At 39.9% G+C, this 20,381-nt stretch overlaps 1 protein-coding gene across 5 annotated transcripts in view; it reads left to right on the top strand.

The window, feature by feature from the left end:
• Positions 1 to 20,381, top strand: part of LOC101686217 (axonemal dynein light chain domain-containing protein 1) — a 92,542-nt gene that overhangs the window by 17,149 nt on the left and 55,012 nt on the right. For 3 of the 5 annotated variants that reach the window (XM_045080980.1, XM_045080979.1, XM_045080982.1), the window contains exons 3-6: positions 6,459 to 6,579; positions 8,316 to 8,417; positions 9,749 to 9,912; positions 18,277 to 18,349. In XM_045080980.1, coding sequence (XP_044936915.1) covers positions 6,459 to 6,579; positions 8,316 to 8,417; positions 9,749 to 9,912; positions 18,277 to 18,349 — 460 coding nt within the window. The remainder of the gene's footprint in view (positions 1 to 6,458; positions 6,580 to 8,315; positions 8,418 to 9,748; positions 9,913 to 18,276; positions 18,350 to 20,381) is intronic. The other 2 variants (XM_045080981.1, XM_045080983.1) reach the window with 2 other exon arrangements.

Genomic DNA, 20,381 nt, shown 5'->3' with positions numbered 1-20,381 from the left:
GCAAGGGGGAAGGGGTTAGGCAGTCCAAGTCAGGCCAGAGAACACAGGGAAACTTCCCCGAAACAAAGAGAGTTTCGGCAGCTGCTTGGGAATATTCCTTATGGTCTCTGTCTTGAGTTAGACCAACCCCCCCAGTTGGCTCCAGTTATAGCCATTAACACGGGAAGTGAGTGAGGGAGAAGCTCCCACATCTATTAGGAGAAACAGAGAGAGAAAAAAAGCCAGAGTCCCCTTTGTTAGGGATGGCCCAGCAACCTGGGTTTACTAGAAGAAGGCTTACTTACGTAATTACCATCCAATATGTCAGGAGAACGTTTACTAGCTGACTCATTTGGGCAAACACATTTCACAAAAGCCCCTTAGGGGTCCTGGTGTAGAGCAATGAAGGCCTAGGTATGAGCAGTGAAGGTATCCTAGGTCCATTTGCCCTGTTTCCTGCAGAGATCTAACTGATAGATCCCACTGAAGCCATGCAGTGTTACAGGAGCTCAGTCCTTTCCTAAGTTTTGCAATCCAAATCATTTCCAGTGGGTTAAAAGACACCCCAAGGTAGAGTCCTTGGGAACTTAAGCAGCCTACTGAGGCCATGCTTCCAGAAAAGTAATGAAGGTCCATTACCAAATCCCCCAACTCCTGGGTGGCGTCCCACACAGGGTAGGTCAGAGGTTTTAGGTGTCAAAAGCGACCGGAGGCGTCCCTCAACAAAAATCGCTATTTATCACCGCTATTGATCACCGTCCTGCCTTCCCCAGAAGGCATTCCTGCCGTAAGAGGCCCTGGAGGGGAAGTCCCTCCACTTCCCCATCGCATCCTAGGCTACAGATGGGTGCCTGGTGAATGGACTAAAATGCTTGTGCCATGCTATCATATGTCCTGAAGACTGCATACTGTTTTGCCATATTAACCCATGGAAGTACTAGAAAAGTTTGGCAAGGGGAAATTACCCAATTTCATAGCTTTAGGCGGTTTGCAGAAGACACTGACGAGAAACAGTAAAGACTGAAATCCATCATGGTCTATGCGACATTCCAACACATGTGGTCCTTACAGCCAACTTCCCTAGGAAACCGTCCCCGGTTGCGTTTTAATTCAATCGGGTACTGGTTTCGGCTGGCTCCCAGTGGAGGTCCCGCGGCCAGAAGTGGCTAGACCGGGCATGTGGAGGGGATCACATTAGATCATTCAGGAGGAAACCTCACACGGGAGTCTTAAGATTGGCAGCCGTCCTGGTGACTTAGTTGGCTGTCCCGTGCTCAAGAGAGACAACTTTCTATAAGAACAGGAATAGAGTGAGACCATCAAGTTTCTGGGTCTTATTGCCATTCCGGCAAGGGTACTAGCTTACAGCCAAAAGGCAGACGCTCTCCTCCCCGTGGAGTAGCCACGGGCTAGAGGATTACAGCCTGAGCAATTGACATGCAAGTGTTCCAATAAGACCATACTCCTTGAAAAAGCCCTGGAATGAGAGTACAGGAAAAGGAGAGAAAGTACTCACCAATTTTGCACCGAAGCTCAGAGTCCAAATGTAAAGACTCACAAATCTCCTGGCTGGCTCGCCAAAAATGATGAAGTCCCAGAACCTAAGTCAGGTTCGGTGGGGTGAGGAGGTTCGGAGCCGACGACTAAAGAAAGAATTAAGACGTCGTTGGTGCAAAATGGTGGTTTATTAAAGCACGGGGACAGGACCCGTGGGCAGGAAGAGCTGCTGCCCCGGGTTGTGAAGGTGGGCATGTTATATACCCCACGGTTGGGGGGAGGTGGTGAAGGGATGGGAGGTTTCGACAGAGTTCTCACATGCTAGGGAGGGTCTGCAAGGTGCCGGGGGGAGTCTTTGCCCTTATGGCCTGATCAATGTCGTCTTTAGGTCAGGCATTAACATCAAGATAATTGGGAGATTCTTGGTGGGGCATTATGATCTGGCTATCATTTACATTCCTTTCTACTCCAGTCTCCTCCAGTTTATGGTGGGAGGGGGACATTAGGGCTTCAGGAACCAAGAGTTATTTGCCTCTGGAAATTTGTGCTATTGATAAGGTAACCTCCCTGTTTAGGTCTCTAGGACATCTTGTAGGGCAAGGGAGATTCCTGTTCTGCAGGATTGCGATCCCTGCAAGTTAACTATTTATCGTTTTATGGCAGTCAGGGGTGCCTGAGGAATGCTACACATATGGAGGGGAGCGGGTGAAGAGGGGGTGCAAGGCGCCAGCTTTTGCTTTGTCCTCAGCCAGCCTCCTGCTCCCTCATCAGGATCATTACCCGAGCTGAAGGCAGTCACCTAACCAACTAAGCCACCCAGGCTCTCCAAGTTAGAACTTCTTTTATGCTAATGTCCATTATAAGAACATCTAACGCCAGAGAAAAAGGGAAGGAAATGGAGAATATCTGAAGTAGGATGGATTAGAAATGATTAGAAATTTTTAATAATACTTTAAAAAATAATAACAGGGGCGCCTGGGTGGCTTAGTGGGTTAAGCCTCTGCCTTTGGCTCAGTTCATGATCTCAGGGTCCTGGGATGGAGCCCTGCATCTGGCTTTCTGCTCAGTGGGGGGTCTGCTTCCCCTTTTCCCTCTGCATGCCTCTCTGCCTGTGATCTCTCTCCCTCTGTCAAATAAATAAATAAAATCTTAAACAAATTTATAAAATAATAACATTTTATTGAAAATTAGGAAAATAGAAACAAGTAAGGAAAAAAGAACACCCATAATTCTTTCTCTCAGAAGTAATCACTATTAATATTTTCATATATTTTTCACTTTTTCACTTCTATGGATTTTTTATATACATGAGATCAAACTGAATGTATAATTTTACCATTTGGGTTATCTCATGTTACAACATGAAAAAATTTTCCCATGTACCAGAGTATTAACAACAACAAAATCTTTTAATTAGTTGCAGAGTATTTTCGTCATAGAGCTATATCATATATTTTATGTGACCAATCCCTTATTATTGAACATTGTGGTTATTTCTGAATTTTTTCTTTTGCTATTATAAACAAGGGTCATTAAAAGTATCTGCTTTTTAAAAAATAACTGGGTTGCCTGGGTGGCTCAATCAGTTAAGTGTCCAACTCTTGATCTCAGCTTAGGTGTTGACCTTGGGGTCATGAGTTCAGGTCCTGCATTGGGCTGTATGTTGGGTGTGAGCCTACCTGAAAAAAAAAATCAGTGACTAACTTTCAGGTAGTAATGTGCACAAATTGTAAGGGCATATAACCTGAATTTTCATATGTATATTCACCTATGTGACACCTAGGTTGATTACTTTATTAGTTACTCTGAACAAATGGAAGTCTCCAAAAAGAAGACTTTTAAGAACTGATGCTGGTGGTTCCTGGCTTTCACCAAAATTAGAATAATTCTATGCCACAGGCTTTTAATTCTTAAAATTTTTTTTAAAATTTAAATTCAATTAATTAACATAAACTATATTATTAGTTTCAGATAGAGTTCAGTGATTCATCATCAGTCATTTATAACAGCTAGTGTTCATTACATCACATGCCCTCCTTAATGTCCATCACCCAGTTAACCCATCCCCTCAACCACTCCCCTCCAGCAACCCTTAGTTTGTTTCCTGTGATTAAGAGTCTCTTATGGTTTCTCCCCCTCTCTGGTTTCATCTTGTTTTGTTTTTCCCTCCCTTCCTCTAGGCTCCTTTATTTTTTTCTCAAATCCACATATGAGTGAAATCATATGATAATTGTCTTTTCCTGATTGACTTGTTTCACTTAGCATAATCCCCTCTAGTTCCATCCATGTCATTGCAAATGGAAAGATATCATTTTTGATGGATGCATAATATTCTGTTGTATATATACACCACATCTTCTTTATTCATTCATCTGTCAGTGGATGTCTGGGCTCTTTCCATAGTTGGGCTATTGTGGACATTGCTGCTCCAAACATTGGGGTACAGGTGCCTCTTTGGATCACTACATTTGTATCTTTGGGGTAGATATCCAGTAGTGCAATTGCTGGGCACAGGGTAGCTCTATATTCAACATTTTGAGGAACCCCCATACTGTTTTCCAGAGTGGATGCACCAGCTTGCATTCCCACCAACAGTGTAGAAGGGTTCCCCTTTCTCCACTTCCTCACTAGCATCTGTCGTTTCCTGACTTGTTAATTTTAGCCATTCTGACTGTTGTGAGGTGGTATCTCATTGTGGTTTTGATTTGTATTTCCCTGATGCCTAGTGATGTTGGGCATTTTTTCATGTTTCTGTTGGCCATTTGGATGTCTTCTTTGCAAAAATGTGTTCATGTCTTCTGCCCATTTCTTGATTCGATTATTTGTTCTTTGGGTGTTCAGTTTGGTAAGTTCTTTATGGATTTTGGATACTAGTCCTTTATCTGATAAGATATCTGATAAGAAGACATTAAAAAATATCTTCTCCCACTCTGTCAGTTGTCTTTTGATTTCATTGACTGTTTCCTTTGCTGTACAAAAGCTTTTTATCTTGATGAAATCCCAATAGTTCATTTTTTTGCTTTTGTTTCTCTTCCCTTCAGAGACATATCTAGCAAGAAGTTGCTGTGGCCGAGGTCACAGAGGTTGCTGCCTGTGTTCTCCTCTAGGATTTTGATAGATTCCTATCTCACATTGAGGTCTTTCATCCATTTTTAGATTATTTTTGTGTATGGTTTAAGGAAATGGTTCAGTTTCATTCTCCTGTATGTGGCTGTCCAGTTTTCCCAACATCATTTGTTGAAGAGACTGTCTTTTTTCCATTGGATATTCTTTCCTGCTTTGTCAACGACGAGTTGACCATAGAATTAAGCATTCATTTCTGGGTTCTCTATTCTGTTCCATTGATCTATGTGTCTGTTTTTGTGCCAGTACCATACTGCCTTAATGATGACAGCTTTGTAATAGAGCTTCAAGTCCGGAATTGTGATGCCACCAGCTTTGGTTTCCTTTTTCAACACTCCTTTGGCTATTTGGGGTGTTTTTGTTCCATACAAATTTTAGGATTATTTGTTCCAACTCTGTGAGAAAAAACTTGATGGTATTTTGATAGGGATTGCATTGAATATATAGATTGTTCTGGGAAGCATAGACATTTTAAGAGTATTCTTGGGGAACGTGGGTGACTCAGTTGGTTAGGTGTCTGCCTTTGGTGCAGGTCATGATCCCAAAGTCCTGGATTGAGCCTTTCTTCAGGCCATCTGGTCAGTAGGGAGTCGTCATCTTCCTCTGCCTCTCCCCCTGGTTCATGCTCATGTGCTCTTTCTCTCTCTCTCAAATAAATAAATAAAATCTTAAAAAAAATCCCACAATATTTGTTCTTCCAATCCATGAGCATGGAATGTTTTTCCATTTCTTTGTGTCTTCCTCAATTTCTTTCATGAATATTCTGTAGTTTCCTGAGTACAGATCCTTTGCCTCTTTGGTGAGGTTTATCCCTAGGTATCTTAGAGTTTTCAGTGCAGTTGTAAATGTGACCCACTCCTTAATTTCTCTTTCTTCTGTCTCATTGTCAGTGTATAGAAATGCAACTGATTTCTGTGCATCGATTTTATATTCTGCCACTTTGCGGAATTCCTGTATTGGGCCTTTAATTCTTGTTGCAAAGTTAATATTCCTTGGGAGGAGGTGTTTCAAATGGCTTGTACAACAACTTTGTTTGTATTTAATCTCAGAAGCATTTTTAATTCTAATTTAATTCTAAGCTTTAGTGTAAGTTCGAAGGAAAATGTATATTCTGGTAAACATGAAGAAAAGATAGTTAGGAAAAAGGCACTTACTTGATTATACTTAATCTTTTAGTTGGTTGGTAGAGAATTTCTTTAAATCATATTCATTATATGTAATTTAAAAGTATAGTGGCTCATAATTACTGTTTTTTTTTTTTTGTCTTTAATAAAGAACCCTAATTTGGTCGCCTGGGTGGCTCAGTGGGTTAAGCCTCTGCCTTCGGCTCAGGTCATGATCTCAGGGTCATGGGATCAAGCCCCACATCAGGCTCTCTGCTCAGTGGGGAGCCTGCTTCCCCCTCTCTGCCTGCCTCTCTGCCTACTTGTGATTTCTATGAAACAAATAAATAAAATCTTTAAAAAAATTAAAAAGAACCCTAGTTGTATTTTGTATTCAGATTTTTAAAATTAGATATACTGCTGTTATTCTATTGGAATACCATGTTGTGAAAATTCTAGTGAATAAACAATATGAAGGAAAGAGCTCAGAGCAGGGAACAATATATGTAATTTTTTACTTTAAGACTTTTATAAGATTTATAAATGAAATGTGACTGTTTTTTCTTCTATTTTACTTGGTATTAGTGGTATTAATACTTTATTAATACATAATTACTTTATGATAACTTTTAAAGGAACAAATTGCCTATTGTAGAACAAAGTTGTTTATTTAAATGTCTAATATCATAATAATTATCCAATAAATGTGACTTCTCAAAAACAAAGTCTGTATATACTTTTTTATTTTTCTTTCAGGGTTGTAGAAGAATACCATGACTTATACACATTGCAAAGAGGAAGGATGGAGAGTGATATTAAACAGTTAATGGCCGAAAGAGATCTTTGGAGCTCAGCCACATATGAACTGGCCCTAAAGGTTGGTTCCTCTGGAATCATAACTCAGACTTCTTTTTTGACTGAATAAAGTTTTGTTTTACAATTTTCAATAATCTAGACAAAAATTTTAAAAATGAGGATGTATATTTAATTTATGAATAATGTAGCTATTTTGGGCCTTGAAAAAGGAAAATTACATTTTTTTCTTTTGTTTCTTCTCTATTAAGTACCTGGCTATCGCCAAGTTAAGGGATCTTTTTCTCACCAGAGTCTATGAAGTATGAGCAAGAATTCTTTTTCTGTTGTTTGTGAAAAGGTTAAAACTTTAACTTCAGGGCACCTGGGTGGCTCAGTGGCACCAGGGCACCTGCCTTCGGCTCAGGTCATGATCTCAGGGTCCTGGGATCGAGCCTCGAATCAGGCTCTCTGCTCAGCAGGGAGCCTGCTTCTTCCTCTCGCGCTCTGCCTGCCTCTCGGCCTACTTGTGATCTCTCTCTGTCAAATAAATAAATAAAATCTTAAAAAAAAAACAACTCCCCCCCCCAAAAAACCCTTTAACTTTAATTTATGCTAATAATAAACTAGAAAAGTTGTTTGTATTTTTTTACACAGTGTAACCATATTAGGAGTATATGATTTTGGTTCTATTACCTTGGCATCCAAGATGACAAATGAGTTAAAATCTGGCAGTCTGTGGGCCACTAATATAATACTTTAGGGAAGTATCATAGTTCACAATATTCTATTTTTTGAAATGTTTGCTGGTTGGTTGCCTATTCTCACACCTGGGACGTGATGTTTACTAAGAATTAATAGCACATTATGACCATCACCGGATTCAAATTTCTGTCTCATTTTCCTCTGGAATAGTCAGATCTCATTTAGGATACAATGTTTCATCCTGATGCAGAATTTTAAAATCTCATGTCAAGAGGAAACAATCATGATAGTAAATGTATAATATATTTTTAGAGGTAGACCTGTTCAGTGGAATAAAGAAGAAGACAAGTAAGTTTCTTCACTCTAGAAGTATTTTAAATAGAGAACTGACCCCTTGTAGTGGTTTCTGTGGAAAATACTTTGAATTTGTGGAGGCTTTGTGTTAGCTCATGCCTAAAGTCCTTTCCAATAGGAAATGAGTGACAGCTAGGATGTCACTTCCCTAAAAAAAAGAACTTTGTCTCTTTTGTTCATGGTTATATGCACAGTGTCCACAACAGTCGTTCATTAAATGACTATATAATTGATTTGATGTACTGGTGGTTCTCAAAATATGGTCCAAGGACCTGCTGGGGATACGTGAGACCCTTTCATGAGGTGAAAACTAGTTTTATCACAATATTAAGATGTTATTTGCCTTTTTCACTCTCATTTGCATATGAGTACATCAAAATACTATTTATGTTAATATATATTAGATTTATTGTTACATTTAAGTGAATTAACAAATACATATTTTAAATGATTTTAGTTTTAAGTTTCAATACAGAGAATATCAAGTAGATATAGTGCATATAAATGAAAGTTCTTTGGAGTCTTCACTAATTTTTCAGAGTATAAAGTGGTTTTGAGATCAAACTACTTCAGTTTGATTTCAGTTTAGTAGGTTTAGAAAGCATGAATTTATGATTAAGATTAGTTCAAGATCTAAACAAAAGATTGTGACTGAATTAGTGATTCAGTGAGAAATTGATATTTGAAATTGGTTTGGGTTTAATAAATCACAGTGGTTTATTAATGTCTTAGATTCCTCATTTTAGTACTTTTTTCAAATAGGTAATTGAAAAAAATAGAGTCATATTGGCCAAAAGACTTTACCTCAATGAAAAAGGTTGGAATAAATATACTAAGCATTTCATCATACTGCTGTCAACCAAGGTAAAGCTCAATTCACTTACATTATAAGAAAAGAGACTCTAGCCTTTGAGGGTATAAGAAGACTTTGCTAAGTTTGTAAATTTTAAATACAGTTTTGTGTTTGCACTTAATTGTGAGTGAAATGAAAAATCTAAGGAAAGCACCTGCTAGGTGCTTGAGTGGTTCTGTGGTTTCTTTGTATTTGTCTTCTAGCCTAATTAAAGCAATTTAAATAATTTCTCTAAGTTAACAATAGTGCAAATATTATTTATAGACTTATTCTATTTATTAGTATTTAAACTGAAAAATGTAAGTAGCTGTGTTCATTGATGTAGTGGTATTCTTGATCCATTTTATGCAATTTAATGCAAAAATTCAATGCACACACTTGGTTAAAAGGGAGAGATGTGTCATTTAGTGTGTTTCTAGAATCATACCATTTACACTGGTCATTTCTTTTTTTTTTTTTTAATATTTTATTTATTTATTTTACACAGAGAGAGAGATCACAAGTAGGCAGAGAGGCAGGCAGAGGCAGAGGGAGAAGCAGGCTCCCCGCCGAGCAAGGAGCCCCATGTGGGACTCAGTTTCAGGACCCTAGGATCATGACGTGAGCCGAAAGCAGATGCTTAACCAGCTGAGCCATCCAGGCATCCCTCATTTCATTCTTCTTCTGAGATTTTATTTCTGTATCTGAGAAAGAGAGAGAGAACATAAGCAGGTGGAGTGGGAGAGGGAGAAGTAGGCTTCCCTCTGAGCAGGGAGCCTGATGCGGGGTTTGATCCCAGGACCCGCAGGATCACAAGCTGAGCCAAAGGCAGATGCTTAAAGACTGAGGCACCCAGGCACCCCCCTCACTTCATTCTTATAAAAATCCTTTGAGGTATATATTAGGGTCTTTATTTTATGGATTAGAAAAATTAATCCTAATAAATTAAACAACATCCTGTAAGGTTACATAGCCAATAATTGGCTAGGATTCACGTTTGGTTTTGTTTGACTTTGAAATTCCTGTTCTTCCCAGTGTACCACACTACCTCCCATGAACGTCGCATGGGGAAATTAGGCTCATGTTGGAAAGGAAAAATATCTTGTCTCCAATATTTTATGTACCATGGAAAATCCACCAGCAAAGGAACTGTGTGATGTTATGATGATATTTTGAAAGAGGAATACCTTCTCAATTTTGATCCATTTGATCCAAATTTGATCTCAAATTTGATCCATTTTGATCCATTTTCCATGGACATCTCTAGTATTATAATATTAATACACTAATTAATATTGAATTAAGAATACTGAGAAGTATTCTTTATGTGAATGAATGGTTTGATTCCATGCGTATTACCTAGGACACTGCAGACCTTGCACTATTGCAGAAATTGACACTGAAATGGAGAAGCTCAATGAATAAATTTAAAAATGAAGTGGAACAAAATGAAGAGTCTACAAGGGAGAAATTGCAAACTATTATGGATAGTCTTACCAAATGGCAGGAGTTCCTCCGAAATGACGGGTGGGTCTACAAGAATCCTGGTTTTTATTATGCTGTGTCATGTCGGATAATGCAGTCCAATTCTTTCTCTCTTTTTCTCTGCCTCTGTTTTCTCCTGTGATGACTCTAACATTGATTTGGTCGGATAACTAGGAGCCCTTCCAAGGCTGTGGTCTTGCTAGGTGCTTGAGTGGTTCTGTGGTTTCTGGTGCTAACCATCTCTGTGGTCCATCCTGCTCCTTCTACCCTCCTGCTGCTGCCTCTGTGCTGTTCAGCTGGTTTGTTGTTTTCTTCTTTTCTTTTTCTCCTCTTCTCTTTTTAAAAAATCACATCAACTTATGTCATCATTATTGGAGCCCCTGAACTTCTTGAACCATCTACAGATTCTATAGCATAGTGCATATGCAGAGAAATAGAATCATTGGGTCGCCATTATAAGGTGACTGATTTTGTTGGATATTATACTTTGTAGCAATTAGAGAAATCTGACAGGGGACAAGGCTGCCTATACAGTACTTAAGCCAAGGTGGGATGATTAAATCACAGCCAAAGTTAGTGGGAATCCGGACTTGGAATGCAGGCTTGATTCAGTGATTTTTAAGGTTTTGTGTGGGGGGAGGTTGTTTGTTTGTTTGTTTGTTTACTTTAAGATGTTCTGTCTGTTGAAGAAAAATGTTTAGGTGCCATTTCCATTTCAAATTGAGGACAATGGTTTTGATTTTTCAGATCCTCTAAGGTTTCTGAGTTAGTAGAGTTAGAAGTTCTCGAAGCTGAAGCTGGCATATATCCAAGCTGTTGGCTGCTGCCATCCCTGTTTGCTGACTTGGCTGGGAGGGGAGCACAGATCAGGCAGGGATTCTTTTCTCTTTCTCTTCAGAAACTTTTATCAAGAGGTTTCTCCTTGTGAGACTTCAGAGATTTTTTTTTTTTAAGATTTCATTTATTTATTTATTTGACAGAGAGAGAGAGAGAGAGACAGAATGAGAGAGGGAACATAAGCAGGGGGAGTGGGAGAGGGAGAAGCAGGCTTCTGGCTGAGCAGGGAGCCCGACACAGGGCTTGATCCGAGGACCCCAGGATCACAAGTGAGCCAAAGGCAGTTGCTTAACAACTGAGCCACCCAGGTACCCCAAGACTTCAGATATATCAAAGGAAACCTTCTTACCAAAAGTTTGGGCTCCTGACCTAAATGTTGCATCTTAAATATTCTTTAGTCTTCCCCTCTATTTACAAATTGTTTTGTCTGATGTGTTCAACAGGAATTGCTCTTTTTTTTTTTTATTTTAATAATGCTTTATTGGAGAATTGAAATTTGCTAAGGGAGTACATTTCAAAAGTTCTTATCACAAGAAAAAAACCTTTTAACTGTGTGGTGATGAATGTTAACCAGACCTACTGTGGTGATCATTTTAATACATACAAATATCCAATCATCATGATGTACAACTGAAACTAGTATCAATTAAATCTCAGCTTTAAAAAGAGGGGGAGGGGGACAATGAGGTATTTGGACTACATGATTTCTAATTTTCTTCCTGGGACTAAATTCTATTCCATGTTCTTTTTTTTTTTTTTTTAATAAACATACAATATATATTTATCCCCAGGGGTACAGGTCTATGAATCGCCAGGTTTACACACTTCACAGCACTCACCAAAGCACATACCCTCCCCAATGTCCATAATCCCGCCCACCTTCTCCCACCCCCCCTCCCCCCAGCCACCCTCAGTTTGTTTTGTGAGATTAAGAGTCACTTATGGTTTGTCTCCCTCCCAATCCCATCTTGTTTCATTTATTCTTCTCCTACCCACTTAAGCCCCCATGTTGCATCACCACTTCCTCATATCAGGGAGATCATATGATAGTTGTCTTTCTCCGCTTGACTTATTTCGCTAACCATGATATGCTTTAGTTCCATCCACATTGTCGCAAATGGCAAGATTTCGTTTCTTTTGATGGCTGTATAGTATTCCATTGTGTATATATACCACATCTTCTTTATCCATTCATCTGTTGATGGACATCTAGGTTCTTTCCATAGTTTGGCTATTGTGGACATTGCTGCTATAAACATTCGTGTGCACGTGCCCCTTCGGATCACTATGTTTGTATCTTTAGGGTAAATACCCAGTAGTGCAATTACTGGGTCATAGGGTAGTTCTATTTTCAACATTTTGAGGAACCTCCATGTTGTTTTCCAGAGAGGTTGCACCAGCTTGCATTCCCACCAACAGTGTAGGAGGGTTCCCCTTTCTCCGCATCCTTGCCAGCATCTGTCATTTCCTGACTTGTTAATTTTAGCCATTCTGACTGGTGTGAGGTGATATCTCATTGTGGTTTTGATTTGTATTTCCCTGATGCCGAGTGATATGGAGCACGTTTTCATGTTTCTGTTGGCCATCTGGATGTCTTCTTTGCAGAAATGTCTGTTCATGTCCTCTGCCCATTTCTTGATTGGATTATTTGTTCTTTGGGTGTTGAGTTTGCCAAGTTCTTTATAGATTTTGGACACTAGCCCTTTATCTGATATGTCGTTTGCAAATATCTTCTGTCAGTTGTCTTTTGATTTTGTTAACTGTTTCCTTTGTTGTGCAAAAGCTTTTGATCTTGATAAAATCCCAATAGCCCTTGCTTCCCTTGCCTTTGGCGATGTTCCTAGAAAGATGTTGCTGCGGTTGAGGTAGAAGAGGTTGCTGCCTGTGTTCTCCTCAAGGATTTTGATGGATTCCTTTCTCACATTGAGGTCCTTCATCCATTTTTGAGTCTATTTTCGTGTGTGGTGTAAGGAAATGGTCCAATTTCATTTTTCTGCATGTGGCTGTCCAATTTTCCCAATACCATTTATTGAAGAGGCTGTCTTTTTTCCATTGGACATTCTTTCCTGCTTTGTCGAAGATTAGTTGACCATAGAATTGAGGGTCTATTTCTGGGCCTTCTATTCTGTTCCATTGATCTATGTGTCTGTTTTTGTGCCAGTACCATGCTGTCTTGATGATGACAGCTTTGTAATAGAGCTTGAAGTCCAGAATTGTGATGCCACCAACGTTGGCTTTCTTTTTCAATATTCCTTTGGCTACTCGAGGTCTTTTCTGGTTCCATATAAATTTTAGGATTATTTGTTCCATTTCTTTGAAAAAGATGGATGGTACTTTGATAGGAATTGCATTAAATGTGTAGATTGCTTTAGGTAGCGTAGACATTTTCACAATGTTTATTCTTCCAATCCAGGAGCATAGAACATTTTTCCATTTCTTTGTGTCTTCCTCAATTTCTTTCATGAGTACTTTATAGTTTTCTGAGTATAGATTCTGTGCCTCTTTGGTTAGGTTTATTCCTAGGTATCTTATGGTTTTGGGTGCAATTGTAAATGGGATTGACTCCTTAATTTCCCTTTCTTCTGTCTTGTTGTTGGTGTAGAGAAATGCAACTGATTTCTGTGCATTGATTTTATATCCTGACACTTTACTGAAGTCCTGTACAAGTTCTAGCAGTTTTGGAGTGGAGTCTTTTGGGTTTTCCACATATAGTATCATATCATCTGCGAAGAGTGATAGTTTGACTTCTTCTTTGCTGATTTGGATGCCTTTAATTTCCTTTTGTTGTTTGATTGCTGAGGCTAGGACTTCTAGTACTATGTTGAATAGCAGTGGTGATAGTTGACATCCCTGCCATGTTCCTGACCTTAGTGGAAAAGCTTTCAGCTTTTCTCCATTGAGAATGATATTTGCGGTGGGTTTTTCATAAATGGCTTTGATAATATTGAGGTATGTGTCCTCTATCCCTACACTTTGAAGAGTTTTTTTTTTTTTTAAAGATTTTATTTATTTGACAGACAGATATCACAAGAAGGCAGAGAGGCAGGCAGAGAAAGGAGGAAGCAGGCTCCCTGGTGAGCAGAGAGCCCGATGTGGGGCTCGATCCCAGGACCCTGGTATCATGACCTGAGCTGAAGATAGAGGCTTTAATCCACGGAGCCACCCATGCGGCCCCACTTTAAATAAAGAGTTTTGATCAGGAAGGGATGCTGTACTTTGTCAAATGCTTTTTCAGCATCTATTGAGAGTATCATATGGTTCTTGTTCTTTCTTTTATTGATGTGTTGTATCACATTGACTGATTTGCGGATGTTGAACCAAATTTGTAGCCCTGGAATAAATCCCACTTGGTCGTGGTGAATAATCCTTTTAATGTACTGTTGACTCCTATTGGCTAGTATTTTGGTGAGAATTTTCGCATTTGTGTTCATCAAGGATATTGGTCTATAGCTCTCTTTTTTGATTGGATCCTTGTCTGGTTTTGGGATCAAGGTGATGCTGGCCTCATAAAATGAGTTTGGAAGTCCAATGCGCTATCCATTGCGCTACAGAGCCAGGCTCATAAAATGAGTTTGGAAGTTTTCCTTCCATTTCTATTTTTTGGAACAGTTTCAGGAGAATAGGAATTAGTTCTTCTTTAAATGTTTAGTAGAATTCCCCCGGGAAGCCGTCTGGCCCTGGGCTTTTGTTTGTTTGGAGATTTTTAATGACTGTTTCAATCTCCTTACTGGTTATGGGTCTGTTCAGGCTTTCTATTTCTTCCTGGTTCAGTTGTGGTAGTTTATATGTTTCTAGGAATGCATCCATTTCTTCCAGATTGTCAAATTTGTTGGCATAGAGTTGCTCATAGTATGTTCTTATAATAGTTTGTATTTCTTTGGTGTTAGTTGTGATCTCTCCTCTTTCATTCATGATTTTATTTATTTGGGTCCTTTCTCTTTTCTTTTTGATAAGTCTGGCCAGGGGTTTATCAATTTTATTAATTCTTTCAAAGAACCAGCTCCTAGTTTCGTCGATTTGTTCTGTTGTTTTTTTGTTTTGGGTTTCTATTTCATTGATTTCTGCTTGATCTTTATGATTTCTCTTCTCCTACTGGGTTTAGGGTTTCTTACTTGTTCTTTCTCCAGCTCCTTTAGGTGTAGGGTTAGGTTGTGTACCTGAGACCTTTCTTGTTTCTTGAGGAAGGCTTGTACCACTATATATTTTCCTCTCAGGACTGTCTTTGTTGTGTCCAACAGATTTTGAACCATTGTGTTTTCATTATCATTTGTTTCCATGATTTTTTCAATTCTTTAATTTCCCGGTTGACCCATTCATTCTTTAGAAGGATGCTCTTTAGTCTCCATGTATTTGGGTTCTTCCCAAACTTCCTCTTGTGGTTGAGTTCTAGCTTCAGAGCATCATGGTCTGAAAATATGCAGGGAATGATCCCAATCTTTTGATACCAGTTGAGTCCTGATTTAGGACCGAGGATGTGATCTATTCTGGAGAATGTTCCATGTGCACTAGAGAAGAATGTGTATTCTGTTGCTTTGGGATGAAATGTTCTGAATATATCTGTGATGCCCATCTGGTCCAGTGTGTCGTTTAAGGCCTTTATTTCCTTGCTGGTCTTTCACTTGGATGATCTGTCCATTTCAGTGAGGGGAGTGTTAAAGTCCCCTACTATTATTGTATTATTGTTGATGTGTTTCTTTGATTTTGTTATTAATTGGTTTATATAGTTGGCTGCTCCCACGTTGGGGGTATAGACATTTAAAATTGTTAGATCTTCTTGTTGGACAGACCCTTTGAGTATGATATAGGATCCTTCCTCATCTCTTATTATAGTCTTTGGCTTAAAATCTAATTGATCTGATATAAGGATTGCCACTCCTGCTTTCTTCTGATGTCCATTAGCATGGTAAATTCTTTTCCACCCCCTCACTTTAAATCTGGAGGTGTCTTCAGGCTTAAAATGTGTTTCTTGTAGGCAACATATAGATGGATTTTGTATTTTTATCCATTCCGATACCCTGTGTCTTTTGATTGGGGCATTTAGCCCATTCACATTCAGGGTAACTATTGAGAGATATGAATTTAGTGCCATTGTATTGCCTGTAAGGTGACCGTTACCGTATACTGTCTCTGTTCCTTTCTGATCTACCACCTGTAGGCTCTCTCTTTGCTTAGAGGACCCCTTTCAATAATTCCTGTAGAGCTGGTTTGGTGTTTGCAATTTCTTTCAGTTTTTGTTTGTCCTGGAAGCTTTTAATCTCTCCTTCTATTTTTAATGATAGCCTAGCTGGATATAGTATTCTTGGCTGCATGTTTTTCTCATTTAGTGCTCTGAATATATCATGCCAGCTCTTTCTGGCCTGCCAGGTCTCTGTGGATAAGTCTGCTGCCAATCTAGTATTTTTACCACTGTATGTTACAGACTTCTTTTCCCGGGCTGCTTTCAGGATTTTCTCTTTGTCACTAAGGCTTGTAAATTTTACTATTAGGTGATGGGGTATGGGCCTATTCTTATTGATTTTGAGGGGCGTTCTCTGAGCCTCCTGAATTTTGATGCTCGTTTCCTTTGCCATATTGGGGAAATTCTCCCCAATAATTCTCTCCAGTATACCTTCTGCTCCCCTCTCTCTTTCTTCTTCTTCTGGAATCCCAATTATTCTAATGTTGTTTCGTCTTATGGTGTCACTTATCTCTTGAATTCTCCCCTTGTGGTCCAGTAGCTGTTTGTCCCTCTTTTGCTCAGCTTCTTTATTCTCTGTCATTTGGTCTTCTATATCACTAATTCTTTCTTCTGCCTCATTTATCCTAGCAGTGAGAGCCTCCATTTTTGATTGCATCTCATTAATAGCTTTTTTGATTTCAACTTGGTTAGATTTTAGTTCTTTTATTTCTCCAGAAAGGGCTTTTATATCTCCCGAGAGGGTTTCTCTAATATCTTCCATGCCTTTTTCGAGCCTGGCTAGAACCTTGAGAATCGTCATTCTGAACTCTAGATCTGACATACTACCAATGTCTGTATTGATTAGGTCCCTAGCCTTTGGTGTATTGCCTCTTGTTCCTTTTCTTGTGGTGAATTTTTCTGCCTTGTCACTTTGTCCAGATAAGAGTATATGAAGGAGCAAGTAAAATACTAAAAGGGTGGCAACAACCCCAGGAAAGTATGCTTTAACCAAATCAGAAGAGATCCCAAATCGTGAGGGGGGAGAAAGGGGATAAAACAAGTTTCGGAAAGAAAGAAAGAAAAGAATTAAAAAAAGAAAATAAATAAAGAAAAGTATAAAAAAGAAAAAATATATATTAGATAAACTAGTTAAAAAACGTTAAAAAAGAAAAGGGTAAAGGTTAAAAAATTTTTAGCAGAATTAGAGAAAAAATGAAAAAGAAAAAAAATTAAATTAACTGCAACACTAAAGAATCATAGGGAGAAAGTCATGAGTTCCGTGTTTTGCTTTCTCCTCCTCTGGAATTCTGCTGCTCTCCTTGGTATTGAAACTGCACTCCTTGGTAACTTGGTCTTGGCTGGATTTCTTGTTGATCTTCTGGGGGAGAGGCCTGGTGTAGTGCTTCTCAAGTATCTTTGCCCCATGAGGAATTGCACCGCTCGGGTTTGCTTTCAGGAGCTTTTGTTCCCTGAGTGCTTTCCGTAGAGTTCCAGAGGACGGGAATACAAATGGCCGCCTCTTGGTCTCCCGCCTGGAGGAGCCAAGAGCCTGGGGCCCCACTCCTCAGTGCGCCCTCAGAGAACAGCGCCCAGTAACTCCCGTCTGACTGACCTCTGGCCGCGCTCCGAGCTCACTGAGCCTGCGACTGGTTCAAGGTACCCCTGAGCTGTGAGCTCACTGTCAGCAGCTTTGTCTCTGTGCCGGCTTTCCCGTTCTAATACCTGTATGCTCTGCGACACTCAGATACCCCCGATCCTTCTGTGACCCTGCGGGACCTGAGGCCACGCTGACCTCGTGTGGGCTTCACCCCGCTTTAGCCTCTGGAGTGATGTCCCTCAGCGGAACAGACTTTTAAAAGTCTTGATTTTGTGCTCCGTTGCTCTGCCGCTTGCCGGGAGCATTCCCCTGGGGTCTGTCTTCCCGTCGCTTTGGATTCACTTCTCCACCAGTCCTACCTTTCAGAAAGTGGTTTTCTGTTTTTAGAATTGCTGTTCTTCTTCTCTTCGATCTGCCGATGGATTTGTAGGTGTCTGCAATCTTTAGATACGCTATCTAGCTGATCTCCTGCTAGCTGAAGTAGTCTCAGCCTGCTACTTCTCCGCCATCTTGACTCCTCCTCCAGGAATTGCTCTTAAGATGATCTAATTTTGGGTGGCCAAAAGGGACCACCCTTTTGATACTTGCATGATCTCCAACCCTGTAACTTGATTGCTTAGGGCTGGTTGGAGCCTGAACGTATATTTATGTTTGTAAATGTAAAGATGAATGCTTATGAGGCATTCATGGAAGGCATGTTTGAAAATCCTTCAGGAGAAACCTAATATTGTTCTGTAGTGTATGGATTCATGGTTTTCTTTGTTGATACATTGTTCTGAGAGCCTGCTCTTACTCCTTTTCCTTCTTCCAATAGAAAAGACATTTCATCTCTTAATAAAGAAAATACATTTGAATCAGTTATTGCAGACTTCAATCAGTGGCAAAAGGTAAGACTTCCTCATAAAACATTTGGTAATCAGAAAGCTGTCTGTAAGCTTGCTGCTTGTCGCCTGCAACTGAGTCACACCTCATCCTTTCAAAATGCCATACTGTGTTTTATGAAAGACAAAGAAAACAGCAAGATTCCAGGGGCTTTAAAAATATACCAAAATTTTTTCGTTTCAGTTCTATTTTATATTTTTGAGGCAAATAAATTTAGGCTGCTGGAAAAAATTGGGAAATGATAGTTGGGTGGGAGTGAGGGTAGTTCTGATTTTCTCCTCTAATCAACAGATGTGACATTTGTGCCTCTCCTGTACCTTCCTTCTGTATTAAGGACAACTTGGACTTTTAAAATTCTTGCGATCTTTTCATTTCGTTTTATTTTTTAATTTTTTTAAAGATTTTATTTATTTATTTGACAGAGAGAGAGAGGTAGTGCACAAGTATGCAGAGCAGCAGGCAGAGGGAGAAGCAGGCTCTCCACTGAGCAGAAAGCCCCATGCGGGACTTGATCCCAGGACCCTGGGATCATGACCTGAGCCAAAGGCAGCTGCCCAACCAACTGAGCCACCCAGGCGCCCCTCATACCATCTTTTTAAAAACGTGTGGTACAGTATATTCATGACATCACATTGACCATCTTAGTCATTTCTCAGTGTATAGTTCAGGGACATTAAGTACTTTTACATTGTCGTACACCGCCCCCACCATCCATGTCCAGAATTTTTTTGTCTTCTTGAACTGAAACTCTACCCATAATACAAGAATCCCTCTATTTCCTCCTCCCCCAGTCCCTGGCAACCACCATTCCACTTTCTGTCTTTCCAAATTTGACTATGCTAGGGGCACCTGGGTGGCTCAGTCGTTAAGCATCTGCCTTCAGCTCAGGTCATGATCCCAGGGTCCTGGAATCAAGCCCAGCAGGAAGTTTGCCTCTCCCTCTTCCACTCCCCCTGCTTGTGTTCCCTCTCTTGATGTCTCTCTCTCTGTCAAATAAATAAATGAAATCTTTTTAAAAAAATTTGACTATGCTAGACACCATATGTCTGGACATATCTGTCCATAGTATCTGTCCCTTTGTAACGGGCTTATTTCCTTCAGCAAAATGTCCTTAAGGCTTGTCTGTTTGGTTGCCTGTGTCAGGATTTCCTTCCTTTCAAAGGCTGAAGACTATTCCGCTGTAGGTGTATACTACACTTGGTTTATTAGTAACGTCTCCTTAAAAGAGTTGGAGCTTTCATTAATCAAATTACTATAATGTCATAGCAGGCTGACAAAGGAAACCATGTAAGATATTGAAATACCTCCGAAGTGAGTGTCAGACTCAGCCTGACGAAGTCTCCTCCAGATCCCAGGAAGCTGTTTTCTTATCTTCTGGAAAGGCAGGAGCAGAATAGTGTCAGAATTGAAGATGTTTGTAGTCCTGTTTGTATGTAGCAGGTTTAGTGACTCTGTTTATCCGGCAGTTTTGACATTTCATAGATAAGACTGAAAAAGAATCACACAGCTTTATTTCACAGGAATAATAATAATCGGGGGTACCTGGGTGGCTCAGTGGGTTAAACCTCTGCCTTCGGCTCAGGTCATGGTCTTGGGGTCCTGGGATCGAGCCCCGCATCGGGCTCTCTACTCTAGCGGGGAGCCTGCTTCCCCTCTTTCTCTGCCTGCTTCTCTGCCTACTTGTGATCTCTCTGTGTCAAATAAATAAATAAAATCTTTAAAAAATAATAATAATAATCGGCCTTCATTAAGCACTTACCCTGTTGGGTGGGAGGTGCTTTCCACACAGTGTGGTACTTTTCACCGCAACCACCTGATGTAGGTTTTTTATTCCCAGTCTCACAGACGTGAAAGGGAGGCTTAGAAATGTTAAGTCACTTGCCCGAGTTGTCTATAAATGGTTAAGTGGTGGAGTCAGAATAAGTCCAGGTCTCTCCACCCCCCAAATCCTTGCTCCTAAGTGCTCTGCTACATGGCTTCCCTGTGCTGATTACTGTTTTTGAAGCAGGGGTGATTCGTTTGCATTATCTGAATCAC

This window comes from Mustela putorius, unplaced genomic scaffold, assembly GCF_011764305.1.
Source record: "Mustela putorius furo isolate JIRA1106 unplaced genomic scaffold, ASM1176430v1.1 tig00000496_pilon_pilon_pilon, whole genome shotgun sequence".
Taxonomy (NCBI): Eukaryota; Metazoa; Chordata; class Mammalia; order Carnivora; family Mustelidae; genus Mustela; species Mustela putorius.
The sequence above is the reverse complement of the archived record's forward strand: the minus strand, read 5'-3'. Positions and strand labels throughout refer to the sequence as shown.